This window comes from Leptodactylus fuscus, chromosome 8 (genome assembly GCF_031893055.1).
Source record: "Leptodactylus fuscus isolate aLepFus1 chromosome 8, aLepFus1.hap2, whole genome shotgun sequence".
Taxonomy (NCBI): Eukaryota; Metazoa; Chordata; class Amphibia; order Anura; family Leptodactylidae; genus Leptodactylus; species Leptodactylus fuscus.
In genome coordinates, this window is record NC_134272.1 from 64,212,950 (window position 1) to 64,229,729 (window position 16,780).

General features: G+C 44.8%; 1 protein-coding gene across 1 annotated transcript in view; it reads left to right on the top strand.

Moving 5' to 3' along the window:
• PCNT (pericentrin) overlaps positions 1-16,780 on the top strand; it is a 51,182-nt gene that overhangs the window by 13,212 nt on the left and 21,190 nt on the right. Inside the window, exons 15-25 of the mRNA XM_075283869.1 lie at positions 339-996; positions 5,575-5,793; positions 5,875-6,024; positions 6,118-6,264; positions 8,886-9,037; positions 10,736-10,905; positions 10,982-11,196; positions 11,321-11,483; positions 11,598-11,804; positions 12,653-12,882; positions 13,220-13,333. Coding sequence (XP_075139970.1) covers positions 339-996; positions 5,575-5,793; positions 5,875-6,024; positions 6,118-6,264; positions 8,886-9,037; positions 10,736-10,905; positions 10,982-11,196; positions 11,321-11,483; positions 11,598-11,804; positions 12,653-12,882; positions 13,220-13,333 — 2,425 coding nt within the window. The remainder of the gene's footprint in view (positions 1-338; positions 997-5,574; positions 5,794-5,874; positions 6,025-6,117; positions 6,265-8,885; positions 9,038-10,735; positions 10,906-10,981; positions 11,197-11,320; positions 11,484-11,597; positions 11,805-12,652; positions 12,883-13,219; positions 13,334-16,780) is intronic.

Genomic DNA, 16,780 nt, shown 5'->3' on the forward strand with positions numbered 1-16,780 from the left:
CTGTGGGGGGTCTATCTTAATGATGGGGCCTAAATTTAAAAGTCCCAGAAAACCCTTTACGTTCCGTGCAGGAGTGTGGCCGCAGACATGGCTGGAGGTGTCCATCCAAACTAAAGTAGAGGTACTTTCTTGGCACCACCCAGTGCTATTTCTTAGGTTTCAAGGTCTTGGTATCGGTGATCTGCAGAGGTCAAGGGTGTCTGATCCCCACAGATCTAATATTGGATATCTTAAGGATAGGCCTTCAATGTTAGAAACCAGTAACCTCTTTAATCTTTTGAAATGTTTGCTGTAATGAAAGAAAAAGTTCTGAATGATTTCTGTTTGTCTTATGGTAGGTTTGTCCAAATAAGCATGGAAAATACAAAGCTACAGAAGGATCTCTTGAGAGAGACCTTAATGAGAACATCCTCAGAGGAATACAAGGATAATAATGATCCAAGCCTGCAGTCGGAAGAGAATCTCACACCTCATAGATCTGAGAAGAAACCTCGTCAAGAAGCTGGTGATGGAGACTGTCCCTTAAAAGATCCTGAAGCAGAGAAAACCATTGCTTTGTCTGAACTATGTTCTAAAGACCTATATACATGTTTGTCCAAGTTTCAAGGCCCTGACCACAAGGAACTGTACGCTCTGCTCACTGAATTGCTACAAAGGCACCAAGAAGAACTCCAGGCTTGTGGTCTAGACCGCGAGGCACTCCTTCAAAGTCTAGAAGCTTCACATCTGGTAAAGCTGGACACCTTGGAGTCGTCGTACCTGACAGAGATACAGAAGATCAGAGATGAACATGCACTTGCTTTGGAAGATCTGGAGAAATGTTTGTATACCAAACTTCAAGAGAAGGAGAAAGAGGTTCAAGACAAGTTAGAAAAGTCCAGGGTGCAGTGGTTACAGCAACAAGAGCAGGAGCTGCAGCGTCTGCGCCAAGAGCTGGCATCTGTGCATATGGAAAAATTCCAGGCTATGGCAGAGGAGCTGGAAGTTGCCCACAGGGTGAGGACATACTTACTGTGGCTTTCTTTAGTACCAATTATACACAGAATACTGTCATTGTCATGTACAATGTAAGCGTTACAAACAAGATGATCTGATGCAGGAAGTAAATCATATTTCATTTTTTTTTTTTTTTTTCTTGTATTGCACTTTGCAACCATGGAATCTTAAGGTGGTAGGGTGAGTGACCTCAGTTTGCTTTTATCTTCGCCTGAAGTGTTTTGTTACGCCTCTTTTCGTGTTAAAGCGAGGTTTTGTTTCATGACCATTTAAAACCAGTTCCAGTTTTTAGGCTTTGTTACAGGCCCAGCCCCTTACCTGCCAGGTGGCCACACAGTCCCAAAGCATCTTGTTGCTAGGATAGCATTTCGCAGCAGGTGGCTCATTATTCTTAAGCTCTAGCCTGTATATAACGTTATTAACCCAGTCCTATGACAAAATAATGAGGAGATTGTATAGAGGATTGTACTGCAGATTAAGCAGTATTTTGCTACATCTGATCATACGGCTTGTGGTTTTAGGGTCTGTTCACATGGTATAATTTGATGCTGATTTTGAGGTGGATTCTGCATCAATCTGTGTCAAATTTTGGCTGGATTCTGCCTCCCATTGTAATCGGTGGGAAGAAGAGATCGAAGCGGGACGCTGAATTAATAAGTTTGCGCTCAATGTTCAGATTCTGCGACTAATTCAGTCACAGAACCCATGGAGTGAGCGACTCTGCCAAATGGGATAATTCATCTGAGCCTAAGGAGTGGGGGAAGCAGCAGCTCTATTTCCCTTGTCGTTACCCTTAACCTTTCTATCTGAATACATCCTTAAAGGGGTTGTCCATGAGCATACCATTGATCACCTATTTTTTTGGATAGGTTGTCAATAACTGATGCTTGGGGTCCAAATATACTATACCAAAGTTATAACGTTCCATACACTATGTAATACTAGCTCAGTCTCATTCAGGTCAATGGGGCTGAGCTTTGAGTAACTTTGCCAGCCTACACAGTGTGGGAAGCCATATAGTCCCAGTACTCAGTGACTTTAATCTGCCTTGGTAGTGTGACACTGGGTTCACACCAGCGCCCGATCTCCGTTCTCAGGTTTCCGTCTTCTGCCGACACAAAGTGCTGCATGTCCGATTTTTATGTCCAGTTTTAAAAAAAAAAAAAAACTGCTGCAGACAGGCACAAAACGCTCACAGGCGGTCACTTTGCAATCCCATTCAAGTGAATGGGTTTGAAAATTGACTGAAGGGTTTCCTTCCCCTGTCCAGTTTCTCTTGACAGAAGACAGAAACCGGCAGGATTGCCTAAAGCGGACACGGGCACAGGTGTGAACCCGTACAGAGCAATGCTTTAATAAGTTCTTTGTGTCTTTATGGCTACGAGGAAAATGAACTTGTCTTGCATTATGCTCGTGGAGCTGCATATTGAAGGGACTGTGTACTTTGCCAGGCTCATACAGGACAATGCTCAGGCATACATGGCTTTCTGATCTGATTCGGCATAGCTCATCCCCTTTGTATTTGCTGGGCTCAAATAGGATGGCTTACAAGACCTGACTGGCTGGAACTGGAGGATGAATTGCATGAATGGCATCATTGTTTGTTTTTCAAGATGCTAAAACCGCTTGTGAGTGACGTTCACTAATATCGGTGCTGTGGTTTGTGACTTGCGCTCGCCGTACACTCCCACAAGTTTTGTTCTGTAAACCATGTGAATGGTACATGATGGGATTAGTAGTGAAGGTGGATCTTACCAGTGGCTGTATATGAGTTATCCAGTCTTTACTGGTCCTTGGCCATGTCCTATGGCTGACACTGACAGACACAATGTCTTGTCTGTAAGTCTATTTTCTCTATTTATTCCTATGACGCTCACAGAGTGAATAGACAATCTGCATTCTTGACACATAAGACGCTCTTTCACTTGTAGAGTCTTATTGCTGGTCACAAGACCTGGCCAAGAAGTACAACGGAGGGATAACTCTCAAATACAGTTCCCTGTAAGAAGATTGCTTTCACTACAATTTACTGAAGGGGATTGTGCAAGACTTGGAAAACATGGCTGCTTTCTTCTTCTCAGGAAGTGGTGTATGGTAACATGACAATGCCACGTCGTCTTGATCTCATTACAATGAATGGGACTGAGCTACAGCATTGCTGTGACCGACAGACATGATGCCACTTCTTGAGAAGGATAAAGCAGACATGTACATCCCCTTTAATGTAACATTTAATGTATCTAACATGAATAAAATGTTTGTGGGAATGTCACTGTAACTATGACCTGCTACCAACCAAAAGCCCAAGCATTTCACATTCTGGGGTGGGGGGGATGTCTAACCTTTGCATGTAGTAAATGTATCCAAATTTGTGTGGGTCCCCCCCCCCCCCCCCATAAAGGATTTATTCAGGATTACAAAACATGACAGGTTTGAGTTATACCTGAAATCCACGCCAATTCCTGACCGGTGAAGATTTCCATTTTGGGACATGTTGGAGCCCCTTAATAATTCAGGTGCAGGCGGGGACTTAAAGGGGTATTCCCATGACGCTTGTTCACTAACCTGCAGGCTGTTGTGGCTCTTCACTTCCTGCTTTTCTCGGCACATAGGTGGGCGGGGTTTCACTTGCACGGAATTGGTTGTAAATGAATTACCACAGTGTGAAGCTGATGTAGCAGAGCTGGATTGGAGTCAGTTTGCATTACATACAGAGGTAACAGACTCCCTATCTCAGCCCCTATAAGCCAAATTCAATTAAACGGACTGATAAGAGCTCAGAAATCCCGGAGCTCTCACCTCCCCTATCTGAGAAGCTCCACTACTTATCAGACACAAACAACTCAGAGCTGCTCCCAGCCCCTCCCCCCCTGAGAGCAGGCAGCTACATCACTTGACAAATGAGCAGATAATCCCAAGGGCCATAGAAACAGAGTGTAAACAATGAAGTGAATAAATTAAGATAGCGGCCAAACAAAGCAGTTTTTATAAAGCAATTTATTTAGGAAAAGTCTTAAATCCACATAAACTAGCAGTATAGATAGGATTCTTGTGATGTGACAACCCCTTTTTAGACTAGCATACAGAATGCCTTTAATAAATTAGCCTAGAGACACACAATAGAGGTAAAGGGGTTTCTGGGATGTATATTGGCACTTCTAATTCATTGAAAAGGTTGTAGCACTTCGGCACGTTCTTTCCATTGCTTTTCAGGAATTGCTCCGTATATTTTGTAGTGACTTAACTGATTTCTACAATTTATGGCCTATCCTATAGGCCATCGATCTTAGATCTGCTTTTATTGAGACAACATGGCTTCCAGGATTCTATACAATATGGGAGTGACGCTGATAACTTGCTGTACAAACTGTAGGGACAGGTTATGGTATGGCAGCTGTCTTCATGCAGCTTGTGTGTTGGGGCCCCATTTGTCAGACCCCCGCAGATTTAATATTGATGACCTATCCTCAGGCTAAACAATCAATTGTAGAAAACCAACAACCCCTTTAATCTTATTCTGCTGATCTGTCCCATTATTCAGCTGAAGATTCAATGCTTATAGAGATTTTATCATCAGACCCCAAAATATCAACCCAGTCCTACAGATGTCTTACAGTCACCGCAATTAAAATGGTGTTTTGTGAATCTGTGCCTCTGTTGCTGAGATCGCAGTTTGTCAATGTGCAAATTAACTCTTTTGTGTAGCAAGGGTGCTGCCATTTACTACTTTGGAACAACAGCAAGGCTCTCGTTGCACCATAAAGCTAATTTGTATCTTGACAAAAATGGTCCAGTAATGGAGGCAATGATTAGGCACCCCTAACCTATCTGTGGGGCTAGGTGATATGCTGGGTTCTGGTGACGCTCCCTTTAACAATCCTTTTTGCCCTGCTGTAGAAAAGGCACCTGCTCCAGCCAGTTGTCTTGGGCCTTGGTCACATAAGCGTTTGGATTCCGTCCGTGGGAGTCTGCATGAGGCCCCAAACCCCCCCCCCCCCAACGGAATACAAACTCAATTGAAAGTGGTGTGCAGTAAAAGGACATGCACTCTATAGACTATAATGGGGTCCGTGTGCTTGTTGCCCACACGTATCATGCGGACAGCAAAGTAGATTGTGAACTACTTTCCTGTCCGCAAGATCCCTGCAGAGATCTCACGGCAAGCACACGGACCCCATTATAGTCTATGGGGATCTGTGTGTTTTTACAGCACTTGCGTTTGGTATTCCATTCGGGGATGGGAGGTCTTCATGCGGAATCCAAATGCTGATGTGAACGAGGCTTTACAAGCTGAAAAGAGTAGGGGGGAAGCAAACCTGAGCACCTGGAACAGGATGAGGTGAAGGGAGGATATGCTGAGGGAGTGATATTGAAAATTGGTTCTAAAATTCACAAATTATATATATATTTTATTTTTTTTAAAGCCACGTACAATGACTATCCATACCTCATAATTGTAGTGGGGCACTTACGCCCATTTGCATGCTAGTAGTTCAGTGATGCATATCTTCATAACCTGTAACCACAGAGCAGGGACCACCGCGAGTATATTCCTTTTAAATCTAATTTTTCTTATAGGAGGACCTGAGACAGAAGCTTGAGCAACAACTTTTCCAACTAGAGGAGGATAAAAAGCAGGCCTTAGATTTGTTACAAGAGGAGGTTCTAGGCATGGAAGTCCTGCACCAGCGAGCTCTGCAGGAGCTTCGAGATCTGCACAAAGTAGAAGTTGAAAATCAAACTATAGAACTGCAGGAAGAGCTGAAGAAGATGAGCGAGGAGCTTCACAGACAGGAGGTCAGTGACTGGTAATCTCTTCTTGTTACCTATAGGCAGCGGTCCCTGATTTCCCCTGTTCTGACATACGTCTTTCTTCAGCTTTTTATTGCAGAGTTTAGTAGTGAACGGCAGGCATTGTCTGCAGAACTCCAGGCAAAGTCTGAGCAGCAGCTGCAGCTCCAGGAGGAGATTGAGTTGTTGAAGTGTCAGTCGGAGATGTTACTGGAACAGCAGATCAGTCTTCTAAAAGTAAGAAGTGCTCATACATGTATTTTATATGTTGCGTGTCGTGTACATAGTACACAAGATCTCTTCTTAACTACAATGCATTTATTTTCTTAGGAGGAATTCAGCACGGAGAAAAGGTCTGCATTACAGGAGATTGAAGAACGGTTCAGTAGAGACCTTGAGAAGGTGAAAACTGAACATCAGACGGAGAAGGATCATGTTATGAAGCAGCTGGAAGAGAAAAATACACTGGTGTTACAGGTGGATATGTTGCGCCAATTGCCATGACAAAGATTTGTAATGGAATCAACGTGCAGGGAGAATTGTGGGGTAGGGGAGTTAGTGGCTGCCACACAGGAGCTTATACCAACAGCCACAAGGGTCAGGGTGGGTTCACACCTGTGCCCGTGTGCACTGTAAGCAATTCTGCTGGGTTTTCGTCTTCTGCCCTGAGAAACTGGACAGGGGACGGAAACCCGGTAGTCAATTTTCAAACCCATTCAAGTGAATGGTTTGAAAAGTGAGCGCCTATGAGCGTTTTGTACCTCTCCGCACCAAAACCTTTTTTTTTTTTTTTTTCTTCTTCTTCTTCTTCTTCTTCTTCTTCTTCTTCTTCTTCTTCTTTTTTTTAACCGGACACAAAGCCAGACATGCAGGACTTTCTGTTTAAACCAACCTCCCCCCCCCCCCCCCCGCCCCAAAAAAAACAAAAAAAAAAAAAAACCCGGTTTCACAGTGGACAGGTACATAACACTCACAGGCACTCACTTTTCATATCCTTTCATTTGAATGGGAGACACATGGATTTCAGTCATCTGTATCAGTTACTTGAGCCTGTCATGTACTTAGTTGCGGCACTTGGCTCCAAGCCAGGAGTCTTTGGTATTCATGAGCCATGGACTCCCTCCTGCCATGAATGATGGCGGTTTCCCTATATACAGAGGATTCTGTCAGTCAGTGGTGGGGCAACCTGCACCTCATAAATATTAGGGCTAGTTCACACGGGGCCAATGGAGCGGATTTTGATGGTGGATTTCGCCTCAAAATCCACCTCCATACAATGGGGTCCTATGTGAAATGCTAGGGTTCGATTTTCCACTAGCAGCTTTTTGCCGCTAGTGATAAAAAGAAACGAGCTGCCCTTTCTTCAGGCTCACCGAGCCGCGGCTTCCGCCTGGTGGCAGCAACCTCCGGCTCGGCCCATTCATTTGAGTTGACTCTGGGGAGAGGGAGCCGCGACTGTCGGGAGCCGTGGCAGGCGGGTTTTGACCCGAGAGTGACGCGGCTCTCGCATCACTCTTGGTGCCAAAACCCGCCCCACCACTCCCCGTGTGAACTAGCCCTAAAGCAGATTTTGGGGAAGATTGTGGCTGAGATCTGCCCCCATTCTTTTCAGTTGAAGGCAGTAGTAGATTTTTATTTTTTTTTCTGACTGACAGAAAACCTGTGAACGTCCCCTGAAAAAATTGTAGGTTGAGCACTGAGACAAAGTGTGTGTTTTCACAGAAGACACACCGCAGGCACAAATCCAACGTGTTGGGGGAAATCCGTGTTTGGCACTTCACTGTGCTCCTTCAGTGTGACCTACATAATATTGGGGGAAATTGAGTTATGGCTTCTTAAAGCTAATGTATGATGGTCCCATATTTTGGGCCATTTCTGTGAACCTTAACTATCTGGTCTTGCATAGTTAGGCTTTAACTCTGTTAAATAGTAATACCGGTACTGAACTCTGAGGCCTGTTGTCACTGATGTGTTTAACCCTATAGTTTCCATTGCTCCCTTTTGAAATTTGGTCATGTTGTATTTTACCTAGAATTTTGGCTAAAGATGAGACCACTTAGCCTGGGCAAAATAAATTCAGCTGATGGTGCCGATGTCTAAGGTTACTGCTGTATGAAACCTGTTATTTCGCACATACCATGTATCCCGAACTGTTAAAGGGTTATTCTCATGTCCGCAAATAATGGCCGAAACTTGAATCTGACTGTAAGTTTTAACAACCAGAGCGGCACTTGGGGAAACGGCCAAGCAGCAAGCTACATCTTTTCCTGCACTCTTGTAGAAGTGAATGGGGGCCAAGGAACCCTGAAGCGGTTTCCATATACTGCGGCATTGCATTACAAGTCCCACACTGCTGATCTGGACTTGCTGCCAGTTATTCCCATCTCTTCTATGAATTACTGAAATGGGGAGAACTCTTTAATATCCAACTTACACTAAGCAAAATTATTCCTCTTAGGTTGGAATCTTAAAATGGTAGATTGGGTGGAAATAGTTTTTCATTACATTTAGTACACCAGTAGAGTTTTCTGCCATAGCTTTTTTGCACCTTTTTCTTGGTTTGTTCTTCTCCATATTTTGGGATCTAATCTTTAGTTAAGAGTCCACTTTTCCAGGACTTTGGTAAGTGTTTTGTTTTTTTTGTGTTTTTTTTTGCACCAAATGTTGATATAATGTAGAACATGAAGTAGTTATGTTCAAAGGTGTCAGACTGTTAAATTATTCACTCTGCATGTAAAAGGAATCTCAGGGCGGGGAGTTGACAAGGAGGCTTCTTGTGTTTTGGCTTGTCAGGCTTCCAAGCTGTTGTCCTGGTGACTGGGCCAGAAATGAAGCGGTGGATAATGCCCTTTGCATTCACCAGTGAGAAGTGCTGGCTTATTGCTTTCTGCCAGCTTAACTTTGCAAAACCTTCCTACCACTTAGCGTTGCAGACAGGATGACTATTTAGGTGCTACAATGCAACTCGGATAGAAACAAATGACTTTGGGTTGGAACTTTTTGTTGCATTGTCTTTGAAAGCAACTTTAATACAAGGGTATCATGTTTGGGTCATGATCAGCTTTCTTACCCTTTTCTCTCTGATCAAAAACCCTCAGTTGCAGGATAAAGTCTCGGCTTTAACTAAAGAAATGGAAGACTCTCAATCCCACATGGATGTGCTTGTGCAGAGAAGGGAGAGAGAAAACCAAGAAGAGGAGAACTTGGTGGCAATTCTGCAGCTGGACGTGAAGACTGCACAGCAAGAACTGTAAGTACAGCTTCTTTTTGTACTGAGGATTCATTTATCATGTATTTATATTGTAACTGACCCGTGGCTGTGTTTGTATTCATTTATAAAAATTCCGATATTTCATAAATCATAAACACCATTGGCCTTGGTTATCATGACTGTCATTAAAAACGGTCATTGCCCATAGTAACCAGTCGGTTCACAGCCTTAATTTCTTGGAGGTTGTACCATGAAAGACGCATATTCCTTATTCACAGGACAGGTAGATAAGTTCTATATTGCTGCTCTGACCTCAGGAACCCCCATCGATCAAGAAAAGGTTGACCTGAAAGTTCTGCTTTATACTACATACGAATGAAGTGTTTGATGCCATCGTTTGGCATTTTCTTCTTTGGGCTTCTAGGACTATGAGCTGCAGCAGCCCCATAGATATAAATGTAGAGGGTCTTTGTTCTCCTGATCGCTGGGATCTCAGCAGTCGATCCTCAAGCAATCTGACCTGAGTCTTTTTACCATTAAAGCCACTTGAGGCTCCAGAAAATAAGAGCTGTGCACTTTGGTTGCTGTGAGTGTTAAAGGGGGTTGGGCCGGATGTTGAAAACACGTCACATTCTTTGGTCAAGTGGCAATGACCCATCTCTGTCCCTTTTAAAATAAATGGGACTGCAATGCAGCATGGCCATGTGATCAACAGAAATTATGTCACTTGAAAAAACAGCCATGTTTTGTACAGCCCCTTTAAGGACTGGCTAGGGCTACATTCGGACTTCCTTAGGTCTCAAGTTAACAGACCAAAAAGGTGTCCTTTTTTTGACCTCCATTTAGCGGAGATCAACACTTTAGTCGGCTACTTGGAATAACTCTTCCGTAGGCCTCCACCAGGAAAATCGTATGACACTTGCTCTCAAGCTACTCTGCAAAAAACAGTGGGAATTAAAGGGATTGTACATAGTTTAAATTGACTCACATGATCAAAAGCAGAGCGCCGAATCCCAGGTCGTTCTGCCTTCTACCTCCTTCCCCAGTCTCTCTGTGCTGTGTGGGCTGTGCTGACTATAACAAAGCTAAGCCCCCCTGTGCTATTAGTGAGGAGGGGTAGAGTGACCTATAGGTCAGAGCGTTGCTTTCGATGATTTGACCTGGAGGTTGTAATGTGGCTGGAACCTGCAAGTCTACGGTCATCATCTACCAAACTAGACAAGTCAGATTAAACTCGCTGGACAACCCCTTTAACCCCAAATGTTAAACCGTATCGATAACTGTAATCCAGTATGTGTTTATATATTGCTGTTGCCTATTGATAGTGTAAGGGCATGTTCACATCTTTTATTGTCTTATGGGAATTCAGAGAAGTAATCCAAATCTGACTCAGATTTCTGCAGCACTTTTGCAGTCTGATACGTCACAGATTGGCACGCCGATTCCCTCCATTCAATAAGGCTAATCTGTATGTAGTAATCCTCTGGAATCGGCTTCAGTAAGTGACCTGCCACTTACTGACATGGCTTCCTAATCTGTGGTGGAAACTTCTTTGCTCCTGTGAACCTCCAAGCAGATTTGTAATGGAATTCATTTAATATGCATCCCAATTGATCTCAATGTAGAATACACAGAAATCCATGTGAAATTTCATATTGTGAACCTGCTGTAATGATATCCAAAGATGTTTAACTTGACAATGAAATCCATAATCTCTTCATTTTGTTTGCCTACCAGGAGGAAGTTGCAAGATTCCTGTCAGCGGCTTCTTAAGATTTTTACGGATGTACTTAAAAGCACCCTGGTCACTGAGGATTTAATCAGTAAAAAGATTGGTCTCTGCTTGGACACCAGCTTGTCGCAATCCGATGATGAGAAAACCTTAGATCACTTGTCAAAATCAACAGGTATCCCTTCTACTCTATATGTCCCCTTGAAATTTAGTATAAGGGAAAAGGGTAAGAACAAATTTTGCATTCATAGATAAAAATCGCCTGAGCCCGGATTGTGACACCATGACGGAGCACAGCCTGATGTCTACTGATGAAGGCTATGAGCTGTCTGAATACTTGTGTGACAGCGTACTCGGTAGCTTAGAAGTAGGCCTGGAGAACGAAGAGAAGATTGTTCGTATGGGACACCGTTTACGTGCTGCGGTCGAGAGGCTTCTAGACATGGTTACGGACTCAACGCTTCAGGTATGAAATTCCCTTTTTACGTCCATTAAAGAACAACCCATTTGTATGAGAAGTTACAGTTTGGTAGTCAAAACTGTGATATTTCTATTACCACGTGATTGATATTTCTGCGTTCCTAATACAGTTAGAACAAACCCGCGAAATGCAGAAATGTTTGGAGGAGGAGTTTAAAGGCCGGAACCAGGATATGGCTCAAGTGGTGGTTCAGAACCAGGATCTCTTAAAACAACTGGAGAAAGAAGCTGAGGAGAAGCAGCAACTTCAGGTGGAGCTGCATAAATCCCAAGGTAGGAGGCCAGGCTGAGGTATAGAAAAATGGACCATACTGACCATGCAAATGTAATATCAAAATACATTTACCAAACGTATGTAATGGGTAAAACTTGTCTTGTGTGACCCAGGACTTATTGAAGGTTTTGCACTTGAGAAAGCTGCACTAGAAGAGGCTATATTGTCAAAGGAGAGCTCCGAGCACAGACTCATTGTAGAACTGGACAGGGCGCGTGAGCAGCTGAAGATCCTGACACCAGAACCCTCTGTATTTGGAAAGGAGAAGGAAGTGTTAGAGAGGCTGCAGGAGGTCTTGTCTGGCAGTGACATCGATGCCGGTAAGAATCTTGGTATATTATACGTAGGTGGGTTTTACCTAACCTTGCAATACCTTGTATCTAGCAAACTTGTGTAGTATATATATGGTGATATGCGGGGGGGTTGGGGATGGAGTAGATTTTCACAATTCATCCACTGCAGTTGGTTAACAAACTTTCACAGACCCATTCTAATCAGTTACTTTTCAGTAGACTCATCACTCATAATGGTTAACTGGTAAATTGCCACCATGAACGCGGCTTATGTATTCTAATGTAAAGTTAATAACTTCATATTGGGAAACGTCGCTTTATCATATCATATAGTAGTTTATGCACAGTCCTCTTCAGATGTCTTACTGCACAGAGAAACTGTAACTCTCCTCCAATTCATTAAAAAGCCAATGACTGAATTCCTATGCAAGTAAATGTGTAACTATACATCTAAGTAAGGGGGTTGCCAAGGAATTGGACAAACCTCTTTGGGAGGTATAATGTAAAAAAGCATATATTCTTGTCCCTGGTGTTCCATTGTCCACCGCCGCTGTCAATTTGGTCCTGTGCTGGCGCCTCCCTGATGGAAGTATTGCACCCCATATGACTGCTGAGACCAATCTGTGACCTTAGTGGTTGCTGAAGAGGGATCAGTTCCCTACCAGCAACCACTGACTGGTTGAAGTTGTCACAGCACAGAAGGTCTGGCAGTGAGACCCCATCAAAAGATGAAACTGACACCAAGGACAGGAGTGACAACTCTCCAAAATTTGTGAAGATTGCCGTCTGAAATAAGTGTAGTATAAGAAGTGTAAGAGGAGTATAAGAAGTGCTGCAGTTTCACATAACTCTTGGATTTGTGCTTTATCTTCCAGACCTATTGAAAGAAACCGAACGTTTGTTGAAGGAAGAGCTAGAATTGCACTGTCAAGCCAAGCAGGACCGCTCAAACTTGATATCTCAGGTGAAAATGTTGGAAATGGAACTGGAAGAACAAATGTCTCGTAACCAAGAGCTCATGAAGAAAACCAATGAAATGACAGATCTTCAGCAGCAGCTCCAGTCTCTAGAGAAACAATTGAAGAGCCAAAGACACTTTATGGATGTAAGTTCCTTTTAAGTTTTTTTTTTTTTCTACATTTATATAGAGACCTTATGGTATGGAACTATTGTACCTATCCCTAAGCTGACCTTCTTACTGTAGCTAGTTGAGGTCTATTAAGGCTTTAGGTAGTTGAATAATGTGTCATGGTGGCTCCCAAGAAATTTTTGATATTCGGTTCTATACATAATACCATGATCTTTACTTCCTGCAATAACTTAGACCTGTCATTAATAGCAGATTCTGCCATTTCAATTGAGCCTTACAACTAAAATCTAAAGTGTATCATTGTATTGAGCGGGTTCTGCTATGGCTGCTGACCTGATGTGCATCCCTTCAGGAGCAAGCCATCGAACGAGAGCATGAGAGAGATGAATTCCAGCAAGAGATCCAGAATCTGGAGGAGCAGCTGAAGCAGGCTTTGAAGAATCACAGCGACTCCAAAGCATACGGAGTGAGTATCAACAGTGCAAGTGTGTAGTAGCAGATCATAGATTTTGTGGGGTTATAAGGGAATGCTGACTAATGGGTTTATATACCTAACTGGAAAAGTCCTAAGCTATCAGGGCCAGTTACAGGATTTGCTACCATTCTTGCTATCCATTGAGGACTGTGGTGGAAAATTTGCTTATTGCAATACCTGGAAAAAGGTACTCTTTAAGGCAGAGTGTCACTGACGAAAATCCACATTACGCTAGGTTAACACCAGCGCCTGAACTCCGTTTTCAGGTTTCCGTCTTCTGCATGCAGAGGATGGAAACCTGTCATGCCGAGTCCGGCCGTGAGCACCAGTGAGCATTTTATGCGCTCTATGGCGAAACTTTTTTTTTTTTTAAACCGGACACAGAGTACTGCATGTCCAACTCTGTGTCCAGTTTAAAAAAAAAAAAAAAAAAAGTTTTTCACCACGGAGTGCATAAAACGCTCACCGGTGCACACGGTCGGACACTTTTCAAGCCCATTCAAATGAATGGGCTTGAAACATGCCGACAGGTTTCAGTCTCCTGCTCCTGTTTTGTGCAGGAAACGGAAACCTGCAGAACGGAGTACGGGCGCAGATGTGAACGAGCCCTTACACTGGGTGCCACATTCTCAAGTCCTGCAAGAAGAACGTTTCTCTGCTATTTTCTGTGGAAACCTGGCAGATCAGAAGGTGAAAAACCTGAATGCTAGTATAAAACTGGCATAAGTCTGTCAGCAGCTCCTAGTTCAGACAACTTGTATCTACAGGCACCTTCAGTACATAGCAGTTAAATAAGACTGCCTTGTACATCTGATAACTTAGTTACCTGCTCCACTGTTTCTATGTAATGTGAGAGTTATAAAAGTATTCATTAAACAGGTTTTCCAGGGGGGGGCGTGGCTTGCGCGTGAAGCGGTCGGCCGCATGTAGCTGGAGCTCCGGGCCGAATCATCATTAATCCTGACTCCCAGCCTGCACATCTGAAGCCCCGGGTACCTGCGATACTGGGCCGGGTCCTGGAGTGGGTCCTCTCGCAGCTGGCTCCCGCGTAGTGGCGTTTTGAAGGCGGTGAGGAGCCGAGAGTAGTTGCGGCCTACTCCTGCAGTGTGGAGCCGGCCGCCATCTTCCTGTCTGTGGAGCGGCAGCACGGCATACTCTCCCGGCCTGTGACCCCAGGTGCTGGTGGAATTGGGGCTCCGGACCTTTCCCAGTCGACCCATATACATCCTGGGTGCCTCCTTTGCTGCTGTGGGTCTGGACGCTGGTGAGTGGAGATCTGGTGTGGGCCTGGATTGCCTGGGATCCCTTCCTACCCCCCCCTCTGCCTGAACAGCAGCCATTTCCTGCCTCCTCTTCTGTATGATTGAGCAGTGTCCCCAGCCTGGATGTCTGGTATCCCTCAGCTGGCTTCTTGTGGTGGTCCTGTGGCGTGTGGTGAGCGCTGAACACATCCTAGTTATTCTTCTGGCAGCTTCAGCCTAGGAATTGTTATATCCTGCCTCAGCTTTCTCTCCATCATATATTTAAGGACTGTATTGCCCTGCATATTTGTCCTCCATACCTGTGATTGCTGTGGCTGCTCCTTGTGGATTGGGCCTTCTCCATCCGCCATCATACCTACTTCTACGGCACGCAAGAAGGGCGGCGGCGGACTTTCCAAAATGAGTCGCCCGCTGTCGAGCTCCACGTCGGATCGCCTACGTAGTTTTACCAGATCCTCCACTCCCCCGCCTACCACTTCTCCTGCGGCTTCCTCATCGGCTGAGCCTATGGATACTGCTGAACCCACCTTGAAACAGGTGACTGCACAGTTGCTGGAAGCGATACAGGCTGGCACCTCTTCCTTGACTGGTAAAATTGAAGAGGTTAAAATTGATCTTGGCCTGCTTCGACAGGACTTTCAGTCTCTGCGGGATAGAGTGGGTGAAGTGGAGGATCGTGTTTCTCGGGTGGAAGATTCTGTTCAACCCATCCCTGCCAAAATTCAAGAGCTGGAACGGGCGGCAGCTTTGTGGACTCAGAGGGCGGATGATCTGGAGAATCGGCTGCGACGCAACAATTTGCGCATATTGGGCCTTCCAGAAAAAGCAGAGGGTGCTGACCCCCGATCCTTCATGGAAAAATGGCTACGTGACATTCTGCCGGATGCTCATTTTTCTCCCATATTTGCTGTTGAAAGAGCCCACAGAGTTCCTGCCAGACCTCCTCCTCCGGGGGCCCCCCCGCGTCCCTTACTGGCCCGGTTGATTAATAGTACGGATCGTGACACCGCGCTGCGGGCTGCGCGTCAAGTTGGGGAGATCAAGTTCAATGGAGCTACAGTGGCGATGTTTCCTGACTTCTCGGCTGCCCTCCAGAAAACCCGAGCATCCTTTGTGGCGGTCAAGAGACGTCTCCGAGAAAAGGCTATACAGTATTCTATGATTTATCCAGCCCGACTTCGTGTCATCCATGGTGACCGTTCCCTTTTTTTCAATTCTCCCAAGGATGCGGAGGACTGGTTGTCCCTGTTGCCCCGATCTCCTCGGCGCTGACATCATATCCTGGTGGTGAGAGGTCCTGTTAGACCGGAGACCCGGCCTTATGGCTTTTGTCGTTACAGTGTTTAATTGACCCGGTGGCCTAAGGTGTGTTCACTGCTTTGGTTCTGCACCTTCGGCTTTATTACATGAACGTACTTTGCTTATTTTGCGCAAAATTTTTTTCGAGAGAGTGCCCAACAATCCATCTGTATTGGGTGCACTTTCTCCCCCGTTGATAGTAGCTACGAGACTGTACTACTCCGTATTTGGTTAATGTGTTCGAGACTGTTTGCGCCCTCCATGGGTGTGTTGTTCTATTTTGTCTGTGTTTTCACGTTTTTTTTGTTTTTGTTATGCCACATACTGAATTGTCTTTTTCTCCTGAGACCCCGCTCACTGCCCTGTGCCTCCTGCCCGTGGCTCACGCTTTACAGATATAAGAGATTGTATTGTTATGGCGTCACTTAATGTTTTTTCATGGAATGTGAGGGGTCTAGGTAGTCCGCGTAAGAGATCTACTGTCTTCTCTCAAATTAGGCGGGTCCATCCTCATATTGTTTGCCTCCAGGAGACACATATGGTGGCGGAGACTGTTAGCCGGCTTCAGAAGCCGTGGGTTCAGTGGGCCGCTCATTCTATGCATACCTCCTTCTCTAGGGGGGTGTCTATCCTGGTGCATCGCAGTATTAGGTGGGAACCGGGGGTGATTGAGCGGGATCCCGAGGGGCGCTACATATTTGTCCAAGCATGGATAGACTCTACCCTGTATGTGATTTTAGGTGTATATTTACCCCCTGCCTCCGATATGTCTGTACTCCAGGGTGCGACTCAGTTTGTGGTCAGGTTTCCTGGGGCGGTGGTGTTATGCCTGGGTGATTTTAATCGGGTGATGAATGAAGCTGCAGACCGATTTCAT